This window comes from Trichomycterus rosablanca, chromosome 7, assembly GCF_030014385.1.
Source record: "Trichomycterus rosablanca isolate fTriRos1 chromosome 7, fTriRos1.hap1, whole genome shotgun sequence".
Lineage (NCBI taxonomy): Eukaryota > Metazoa > Chordata > Actinopteri > Siluriformes > Trichomycteridae > Trichomycterus > Trichomycterus rosablanca.
Genome location: NC_085994.1, coordinates 12,039,799 through 12,051,403, shown reverse-complemented (window position 1 = coordinate 12,051,403; position 11,605 = coordinate 12,039,799). Strand labels below are relative to the sequence as shown.

Here is an 11,605-nt window from a genome sequence, read left to right as displayed (position 1 = left end):
GAACTTTCAAATGATCACAGATGGCAGTAGACCATGTACAGCTGGCACCATGCATTCAACCAGGTAACATTTTAGCCTCAATCAAATAATTTTATCCTTTGTTTTCATGTTTTATTCATTTGTAGATGAACACGTATACTGAGATAATGAACATTCCTATTACTAGTATTTTTCTTTTTTTCTGTTGTCTGCAGAAAGTCCTAGGTTACATCACAACCATCTAATCAGCTTGCCCCAAAATATTGATACTTTTTTTGTCAATAAGCTGCTAGAGGTGCTAAAATTTGAAGAAGGAGATGTGATTATCAGAAATGGACTGCAGGTATTTAATCAAAAAAGAGGCAGTGTGAAAATCCAGACCCCAACCTTGAGCAAGACTTGCAGATGGAGCCTTTGTTGGAGGTACAAATTTCAAAACAATTACTTTCACACTCTACCAGTGGAACATCATGTCATCTTTCTGTCCTGTTTTAATCTGAATCAAATCTATCTATCTATCCGTCTGTCCATCTGTTAGTTCGTCTCTCCGTCTATGAAAAAGTGAAAAATATGTAAATATGGGTGGGTCCGATTCACTAGACGAAAGGCAGGAAACACTTTGGACAGGTCAGCAGCCATTACAGGGCAAACACACTCAAACCTAAGGGGGCTTTTTAGTATCTCCAAATAACCAGACTGAATCTCTTTGGACTGTGTGAGAAAACCGGAGCACCCGGAGGAACCCCAAGCAGACACAGGGAGAACATGTAAACTCCATCTGGGAATCAAACTCCGGACCTTCTTGCTGTGAGGTGACAGTGCTACCCACCGAGCCACTGTGTCGCCCCTGTAGGTCTACATGTAAACAATTTTGTGTTTCCATCATTAAATATTGGTATTATAAATATTGTTTTGGTTGATTTGTTTGCTAGCTTCATTAATGAATGAAGTATTAGAAGATCAGATGAATTAGAGAAATTGTATCACTGTTTATAATTTGTCGAATTTCTGCTTTGTTTGGTCTCCTTCGTTAACCGTTTTTCTTAAAACTGTTAAAAAAGTTAAAGTTTTAAAAAACTGGTACTGTAATTATTCGCATATCCTAATAAAACAGTGATGGTAATAAAATGATTAATGTTTATGTTTCAGTCAGCACTTAACTTGTTCATGAAAGTTAAAATTGGTGGGGGTTCCCGATTTGTGTCCTACCTTCTTTACAGAGAACAGAGGCTAGTCTGTTCCCTCACAGTCATTACTGCCAATAGAGCTTCATTTGCAAAGCTCTAGCCCGAGCTCTCTAATGAGGCTATTCTCACTCTCCCCAGCTTCCCAGTCCCTGACAGCTACTGAACACAGGCCAGGACTAGGAGGTCAGTCCATCCAAACCACTCTTTCAATGGGGACATCAATGTCTTTTCTATGTAATAAATAGTTCTTTTTTAAATGTACTTAAACATTTAAATAAGCAAATCATTTAGTAAAAGTATGGAAACTTAAGAATTTTGGTTCATATATTTTATATGCTCTACAACCACACTTTATCAGACACTAAATAAACTTTCACACTCAATTTAGCAGTCGACAATAAACGCATACATACCTCATGCTTTTAACACAAACTTTGTGGTTTCTGTGACAACCAAGTAAGATTGAAAAGCTTAAGAGTTTTGTGTTCAGTCTGAACCAGTGTGAATCCATGGGAATTTTAGGTGGTCTCTTAGCAACTCAACTGCAGTCTGGACATTGATATTCACAGTGAAAGCCTCAATCTTCTTTTTACAACAATGAGAACCTCATGGGAGAGAAGAAACCAGCCAAACTTCTGCAGACAAAGCTATTCCCACCAAGCAAAATAAAAAAAACATATTCTGTCTATTACACATGTCTTTAGGTCAGCTGAAAATTAGAATCATTGTTCTGATTTATAGTCATTGGTGTTAGCAGGGCACTTCTTAATTATTCTGTTACATATTAAGTAAAATATATATAAAAATAGCAACATGCCAACACTTTAATTCCAGTTAACACCTTTATTTACATTCTAGTAGAACAAATCAGTGCATATGCAACATTTAATCATTTAAAATTTAGTAATCCAAGTGGTTACATTTAAACAAAACTTTTGCATTTATTAGTAACAAGCAATATTTGTTACACAGATAACCCCAGGTGTAATAAACATATTACTAGTTGACTAGTTGACTAGTTGACTAAAAACATTTACATGGTTTATTTTTTACTGTCTGGTAAGCTGTGCTTACTAAATGTAGCACTATTAATGAAATTCACAAATGCTGTACAGAATGTGACAGACCACTATGTGACTGTAAAACATAAAACTTGACTTGAGATTTTGTTGCTGAAAGCCTTTTTTCTGGTACAGTACAAATCTCAAATACAGCTTGAGATTATATTGCTTTTTTTGACAAAATGGTGCAGTCAAATTAAGTATTTACGACACTGATTTGAGAGCTTACAAGCAAGACTCATGTAAGCTGATCTACTGATAGTGTTCATTTTAATCAAGAAAGTTAAAGTGTGTTTGCACCAATAAATACCTGAATAAGGTACAATATGTGCACTGAAGGTCACAAAATACAGTGTAGTACCAATATCAGATATTTTGTAATTGAGCCGCAATTACATGTGTAAAATTAATAAAACAGGCAGGTATTAATCTGATGTGCAATTGACCCCATACATGCACTACAGAGAAGAAGATAATGTTCAAATCATACACATTTTGTGAATATTTTTTAAATGTCAAAGGAATAAAAAGCAGGAATAAAAATTTATTCTTGAATAAAAAGCAGCTGCCAGCCTGTTAGCAGTGTGATTCCTATGTTTAAATATTTGGCCACTGGTAAACAATAAACAACTGAAAATATCATGATGTTCATTAAGATTTGGCATTAAAATTCTAATGACCAATGAAAGTAAAGGAGAAGCAGTCATCATCCGTAACTCTCAAGAATAAGTGTAGTGGCATATATTGGAAAGTCAGTCTGGGGAATAAAGTTGTTACCCTGGTCCAGATTTCCTTGGCTTATTTCTAATTGATAGTTTTGCTATAAAATAGCTATAACGTTGACATTCTTTTCTGTCTTTCATGTCTTTTCTGAAATTAAAATATCCTTTCTCGTTGTTTTTATTAAATCATCTTTAATGTCCACGAACTACACAAAATAATAAAGTGTGTATAATTTTATACCAATTTTACTCAGTTCTATAAGAGAAGCTTTAAAGCACAATCTAGGGGCTTGGTGCATCTTGATATGAGATCAGATATCTAAAAACATAAACAATGATATTAGATGTCATGAAAGTAATAATACTGTATACTACATAAAGTGACCTTGTGGTTCAAAGCAAGGTCTGCAGACTTAGCTGCCAATAGATAAGATAGTTGTGCTGTCCTTGGCTTTGTCAAAGAAAATGGAAGTGGACATATCGCTGGTGCCCTTGTGCTTATTTTCTGTAAGATATTGGGTGGAAGATGAGTTGCTGGGTTGGCATTCCTCACAGCAGCAGCAGCAGCAATCCATAAAAGCCTTGCCCAGATTCTTACACAGGCACAGCAAAAGCACTGGTGTCACTGATGATTTTAAGAACAGGAAGAACTGATTGATCAGAGCAAGGAGAGCTACAACATCTTTGGACACCTGCACAGGGGCATAGGTAAATGTGAGGTTGCACACATTCTCTGGCAAAGCACACACTCCATAAACCATGGCTAATGCCATAACAGTGCAGTTTAGTTGCCTCTCAATCTGCTGGGCATGTTGAAGCTTTTGCTTCGTGGATGGAGAGCGTTCCTCTTGCCGTTTGGAAGAACTTTCACTGTCACTTGCGACATGGCAAGTGGCCAGCTGGCAGAGGAAGGTAAAGACCACTGGGAGGCAGAAGTAACAGCCAAAGTACCACCAGAGACGAGCATCATGGTAGTTGATTATAAGGGAGTAAATGGACTCTGGGAGATTTGGGTATGGACTCATGATGCAGGTGTCTACCTGGACCCCCAGTGAAGTAGACTTTTCCTGGTGCAGCTGCCAGATAAGCAGCTCTGGTGCAGCCAGTACCATTGAGCCAATCCACACTACTGCCAACTTAGTAAGGACGGATTTACAGTGCTCAACTCGCTGGGTTTTTGGGGGGGAGCTGGTGGCAGCGTGAAAACGGTCAATACCAAGTGCACACAAGCTCAAGGAGGTCATGCCTAATGATGTCACCTGTAAAGTAAAATGTAAAGTTAAATGTTCTGTTTTAAAAAAGAGGTATGATTTAAAATTTGTAACTTATTAACAGTAACTACCCAAAGTAAACCCCTGGAACATAGATGCGAAGGATACATCCCATTCTGGACAAAATGCCAGTTCATTTAAAGGGCATCACACTCACTCACTCACTCATACTAATCTAAGGGCGATTTAGAGTAGTCAATACAAACAGGTCTCTTAAGCTGGGCATCACCAACAATACCTGTTTTAAAGCAATTACTGTACCTTTCTATCAGCCTGAGCGACAATAATAATAGTCGATGTCCAAGCATTTATTTCAATTATTTTAACATTTATGTCAATGTCTACATCAAGCTTCTTTAATTTATCTGCTCAGAACATCATTAAATAGTTAATAATATGTTTCAATTTAATTCATTTTTTAGAAAGAGTGTGTTGGTTGCCTTTTTGGACCATACATTTCATCTTGAATCCCATTAAGAGGCAAGCTGTGGATGCCTTCAATAATAATTATGTACATTTCATATACAAATCTAATAAAGCATTAAGAAATATATTTTGGGAAATTGTAATTTGACTTAAACCCACCTCAATATAAGGCACAACGCTGCAAGAGAAATCTCCCAGCAGCCGTTTGTGGGTGAGCTCATTAAAGATCACCACAGGTAGGCAGAAACACAGGACCAGGAAATCCCAAAAAGCCAAGCTGGCCAGTATGTAGTTCCATGCGCTTCTCATGAAGTAGTTCTGCCAGACGATACACATAACTGCTAGATTACCCACGAGCCCTACTGCAAAAATTACAAGGGCCAGAAAGAGAATCCCATAGGCAATGTAAGAACTGTTTGTCACTGGAAACAGAGGGTTGTGAATCCTTGTGATGTCTTTGTTTGTGATATTATCCTTGCTATTGCTGCCATCATCAACACTTGTTGTCACACTTGAACTGGGCAGATCTGTGTAAGGTGGAGATGGTGTGTAAACGTCTTCTGAGACGGTCCCATGTTGCATGTCCACATGGAATTCATCATCGTCTCCAATATCCTCAAGGATGGCTTGATCTTCTTGCTGGTTCCTAAAGGACATTCCACTCTTTCCGCTGGATTGTGAATCAGAAGCACAGACACCCAGAAGTGTTACTAGAGTTAATAAATAAATCATTCTAAAATTACTCATTTCCATCTTCAAGGTTTAAGTAATGCCCAGTCTATATGTAGACACAAAACTTGTAAACAGGTCACAAGAAGTCTGAGTTTAAAGTGAAGGGCAAAATGCAGACCCAGTATAACCAACACCTGAAATCCCTCATGCCAGAGACTCTGGGTTCTGCAGGCTTGTCCACCAGAACTTAGCTCTCTCTCATGGATGGCTGGTTCTTTTCAATGCATAGGAACGCCTCCTCTTCTTTCTCTTTAAAAGAATTAAAAGGATAAGGCCCTCTGCTGGTAAAATGAAACTGTCTGAACCTCAGTTTTTACTAAGTAAAGCAAAATGGTAGTATACCATGGTTATTCACATAAACTATAAACTATAAACTCCTTCTAAGCATGAACATATTTTACAATTATAAAAAGTCATCTCCTGTCTGGTGGCTAATTATGATTATAATGATTTGTTTTGGATAAAATTGTCATTGCAGTACTACATTTAAATTTAATTTTAAACAGAATTAATTCTGTTTTTAAAGTTGCTAAAAATACCATAAAGAAGATGATGCTTACAGTTGTGGTCAACATTATTGGCACAATTGTTGTGTAGAATAAAAAGTCAGTGTTTTTAGAAATAAGTGGAAATGTACCAACTTTATCATTAGAATATTTGACTAGCATTAAACAGTTGGCTGTAAACATAGTATATGACATGAACAGGATTAAAGGCACCTTAATAATTACTTTGGCAACACTGTTTGTCAAAACGTTTTTGTAGTTTCTGAGTTATTGCACCTTTCTGCTAGTAGCTGAGAACTAACATGTACTTCTACTAATCTTCTATATCAAAACAAATCCTTTGTTCTAACAGGGTTCCAGCAGATTTGTTTCCTTGGACTGTTGTTTACTTAAACTGGAGTAGATTAATGTTTACTGTTCAAGCACTTATGTAAGTCGCTCTGGATAAGGGCGTCTGCTAAATGCCGAAAATGTTAATGTTATGATTTATTGATAGCATTGTAAGCTAAAAAGGACTTGCCATAGTGACATAAGTGGACCCAGTGCATTGTAGTATCTATCATTTATCGAAAGAGGGCGTTATATGCACACTGATTAAGATGCAAGATAAGTTACCACAAAACTCGTTCTGTTTGTCAGGCTAAGTAAGTTTTAGGCGGTGTTCCAAACCACATAATATTTAAATAATAAGCAAGCAATTGTAAAACATTTACAATGCTATCATTATTATGTTAAAATACTAAATTAGTTGACTGGTCAGTCAGTTTGAGAAAGAAGATTCACTTTGAAGTGCATATGTTGCATTATCTTGGTTATTTAATGTTATATTAACATTTATTATAATTGTACTTACCTGTAATGTGTATGCATGTTTTGTGTAAACAAATAGAAACCTTTGACTCTATAATAAAAGTGTTTATTGAACAATTACAAAGCTTATTAAACATTAGACATCTGATCAAGGTTTACATAAATGTGTCACCTGAAGTGTCTGCACAGTGACAGTCTTAAAGCCAATGCATCCACATTCATTTTATGACATGTGAGAAAAATCAATTCAAGACACACTGGAGGCAAAAGTCAAATTTGCCAAGGGTGGAAATCGATGCTGAATGTGCGTGACCATCGAGGCCTCACGCAGTATTGTTTGAAAGACCGTCATGCTACTGCAGTGGACATGGGATAGGGAGTAATTTGGTAAACTATGGTCACTATGACTTAACACAGTTCTGCATTTTTGTGCATGTAACATTAATGTGCATGATCAGCTGTCTTACATTTTAGACAAGTTTTAGTCAGGTTTAGTCAGAGTCTGCGCTTTTTATTGTGAATAAGAATTACCTGCATTTAGCTGACTTTGTTAACTGTACTTTTTAACTTATGCTTTGTCTCACTTTTCCCACATTATTCTTTAAGATAATCTCAATCCTGGGGTGAGCATTCAGGGGAAAGCATTACGTTGTTTTTTTTTTAATCTAATTATTTGATCTGATGGAAGAATTCTCCTTGTCTTCAACTTATACTTCATAAAGGTTCATGGAGGCTTCATGTTAGGCCCACTTTTATTTCCTTGACACGTGATAGAGTATTGCCAGTCCCTGTACCTGTGTTAAACAATTTCCTAAATGTGTGTTTTGGCCTAAGGTTTTGGACAGGTAAGAGTGTGCATACACTCATTTGCATATAGGTTTGTAGAAGCTTATAAACACAGTACCTGCCCTGTACTTTTGCTCAGTGTTTGAGTAAGCCTGGTGTACTTAAATTTTTGTTGACTCTTTTTTATATTTAGTTTGTTTCTGTATTGTATATGTTTAAGCTTAAGTAAAAGCACATTCAATATGTTGTTTTTGACTGTGTGGTTTTTTTTTTTACGTATAATACCCAGTCCTCCCACCTTTACTCTTTATACAAACATTGTTACTTCTCTCTTCTCCCAGACCCCAAATGAGAAGTGTAAAATTCTAAAGAATCCTCAAACTGTACACTCTTAAAGGTTTTAAAAATACCTTAAAGATCATGTCTGGTTTCCTAAAGAACAAAGTCAGTCCTGTAATTTAATATTTCTTAAAAAAAATACCATGCTTTTTAAGCTTATCACATAAAGGCAGTAAAATGAAAGACAGACACCACACTATTGAGCACAAGAGAATCTGACTAGACTAAAGTTTACTAAGAGGGCCGAGTCACAACTGACATGTCACTGAATCAATAAGGATATGTGCATACCTGATTATATGTTCAGAAACTACAAGCTGTAGGATATCAACATCCTTACATTTTGTGGACACACATGAAACACAAACACACCATATCACGCTCTCTTTCTCATGCACACAAACTAACACACACACACACACACACACACAACCAATATCCTGCAATAGAGTAGCAGAGTGCTTTTTCACCCTGAACAATGGATCTGAGGTCTGAGTTAGTTTCTAAGCTCTCCACCACACTGATTAGTATAGTGGTAACATGCATTTATGTTATCTTTGTTATAGTGTCTTATAGTTTCTTTCTTTCTTTCTTTCTTTGTTTGTTTGTTTGTTTGTTTGTTTGTTTGTTTGTTTCTTTCTTTCTTTCTTTCTTTCTTTCTTTCTTTCTTTCTTTCTTTCTTTCTTCATTTGTTTATTTATTTGTTTATTTCTTTTTTCTGTCTGTCTGTCTGTCTGTCTGTCTGTCTGTCTGTCTGTCTGTCTGTCTGTCTGTCTGTCTGTCTGTCTGTCTGTCAGTATTGTATAAAGGTGGAAAGTTCCTGTTCCTACATTTGTGTTATTTTTGTTATTCTTTCTTCCTTCCTGTCTTTTGTTCTGTCTTTTTTTTCTCTTTCAGGGTCGGTCATACGCCGTCTGGAAACACTGTGTAAGACAGCAAAACACCCTGGGCAGGGCACCAATACACTGCAGGGCAATGCATTCAGACATTACCTCATTTACATATATGAACAATTAAGATACACCATATTCATGTTTTTGGGTATTGTGCAAAGCAGAAACACACCCTGAGCAGGGTGTTAGTACATGACTCACTAATTGTCACTAATCAAAGCAGAAGTGGGCAAACCTTTTGGCTCAAGGGCCACACTGGGTTTTAAAATTTGACAGAAAAGCCAGGCCAGTAGCAGATGGGGGGATGAACTAATATAAATTACATGTGAAACTCATTACCTACTAAATATTATGTACCTATTCTCCAATTTGTTGTTGATCAGCTTTTTTGACAGCATAATTGACTTGGCTTTATAGAAAAAAAATTAATAGAATGCCTTTATTTGTCATATGTACTTATACATGTGTACAGTACAACAAAATTCTTTCTTTGCATATCCCAGCTTGTTTGGAAGCTGGGGTCAGAGCACAGGGTCAGCCTTTTTTACGGCGCCCCTAAGGGTAAAAGGCCTCGCTCAAGCGCCCAACAGTGGCTGCACAGCAGAGCTGGGATTAAAATTCTCAACCTTTTAATTAATACTAATACTTAGTAGTAGTAAAAGTCGGTAGTGTTTGGAGGGTGCCATCTAATAGAATCAGCTGAAACGCAGGGTACTGCGGAAAAAAGCGAAATGAAAGCGACCTTTAGGACACTTTTGTAAATACTCGACAAGACGATTTAAACAGCCTAACGGGCCAAATGTGTTTGCCCACCACTTCATCAAAGAGTAGCCAATCCCCTAGTTGGAATGTCTTTAGAAAATGGTATAGTGTTTACCTTGTAATGCCTAACTCCACAGAGACAGTAACAGGGACTCAAGAGCAAAACCATAGGGCCATTAGGCTGGAAGTAAAAAAAAAAAAACCCCTTACAAAACAGATTAAAACTGTTCTGAAGCAAAAAAAAAATTGTCCTCTAACTGCACAATGCATTCATGTCTAAAACACAAGATGCAACTGAGATAAATCAATATTTCACATCCATCTGGGATATCTTGCATCTGATTCAAACCACAGAATACAATTTAGCTCAATCTAATCCATTAAGCTAATGATATAACAAACTAACTCCATATCGGTAAACATTGCAAAGTTCCTTTTCAGCATCCTGTTGGGAACATCACTGCTTGTTGAACCCATTAAGAGCTTTTTACAAGCAGAGAGCATGGCTGGAAGACAAAAAGGCTAATCCAACAGAATTTACAACAGTACAAACAAAGAACACACCTACAGTATTGAAGCCTTTGGGCTAGTCATTTTTTTTAAAGGTTTTGGAATTAGAGGTTTTTCATCCAAGCTTAGTGCCTTAACGCACAAAAACATAGGCATGCAACTTGCGTTTAAATCAGTGCACTCTAGGCTGCTTTTAATATTGATTTGCCTGCCAACTGATTTGAATACAGTAAAACTTTAGGGGTGGCGCTTACACAAATGTCATTTTGCATTTTGACCATAGATTTTTATCTGAGTAAAGCATAACATTGATATGGGATTTATTTAAAAACTAATTATTATTTACATTATAGCAGTTTACAGATCCTCTTATGCAACTGGATACAGCTAGATTACACACACAAACAGGATATTATAAGTGAAAAGATTACCTGGCAACAAGGAAACAGTATTACAGTATGCAGAGGATTCAGAAAGTATTTAAACTCTTTGACTTTCTGTGCACTTTATTGTGTTGTGGATTATGGTTATATGCAATATGGAATATAGTTGTCATTTTACCTATCAATCTACCCTTAATCACCCATAATTACATTTAGAAACATGCCAGATGCTATTTGACCTTTTGCAGTGTGAGCATTATCAACTAAATACTTGGGCTTTTTGTTGTATTGTATTTGTAGGCTGATTTAATCATGTGTTCCTGAGTTAAACAGGAAGTCCAGAGCATAAGCAACATTAAGGACTGAGGTGGCAGGGCCATTCCTTCATTGGAACTGTGACATTATAATATTTCCTGTCAAGTCTGTATTCCTGGCTCTTTGACACACGCACACATTTTTGTATCCTTGAAAATAAATTAGGTGCTTTTTTCATAAATTAAAAAGTACTTAGTAAGTAGCCATTTTATCTGTTACACTTACTCTATAAGAACATTTAATAGGTGTACACATAGATCATTTACAACTATGTACAATTTGTAAGATACATTTTACCTGTAGACGAAAGTATAGGTCCACTATAGGAGCACCACTGAGCACATTCGGGTGGAGGACCATTCTTAGGGAAAAGGTGGCATTTACATAGAATTTGCAGAGTAAGAACCCTTGATCTGGCTTTTTTATTATTATTATTGACTAGTTACTGACTAGTTATTATTGACTAGTAAGGTTTTCGTCTTACCTGCATGTTAAACTTTTTTTTTTTTTTTAACCAGTCAAACAGTCAGTAAAGTAAATATTCTTGCTGATAAGGTGATTAGAGGCCTGTAGGCTGCACTTTATGTCTTAACCAGTCACACATCCTGTCCATTTTATTACCAGACAAATTTTAAAATAAATATTTTTGCACAACTAACCTGTAACTACTGCAGTAATTCAGCCATTGCATCAGCCATTCAGCAAGTATCAAACTAAACACTTAAATGTGACATTAATCCATTAAAATAAATTATAAATACAAGATTATCAAAATTTACCAGTCATATACAGACACATTATAATTTCTATGGGCCAGTTAGGGGTTCCTGATCACTGTACAGGAGGCCTACACTAGACTACACTAGTTTGAGGCTGTTCACTCACTCATTCTCACTTTCTTAACTGCTTATCCAATTAGGGTC

At 36.4% G+C, this 11,605-nt stretch overlaps 1 protein-coding gene across 1 annotated transcript; it reads right to left on the bottom strand.

Annotated features, from left to right (window-relative positions):
• Positions 1–2,000: 2,000 nt before the first annotated feature.
• gpr37l1b (G protein-coupled receptor 37 like 1b) lies at positions 2,001–5,411 on the bottom strand. The gene is made up of 2 exons (XM_062998402.1): positions 4,806–5,411; positions 2,001–4,208 (listed from the first exon to the last, which is right to left on the bottom strand). The coding sequence occupies exons 1-2, from the start codon at positions 5,397–5,399 to the stop codon at positions 3,363–3,365; spliced, it is 1,440 nt and encodes a 479-aa protein (XP_062854472.1). The 5' UTR covers positions 5,400–5,411; the 3' UTR covers positions 2,001–3,362.
• Between the last annotated feature and the right edge of the window lie 6,194 nt (positions 5,412–11,605).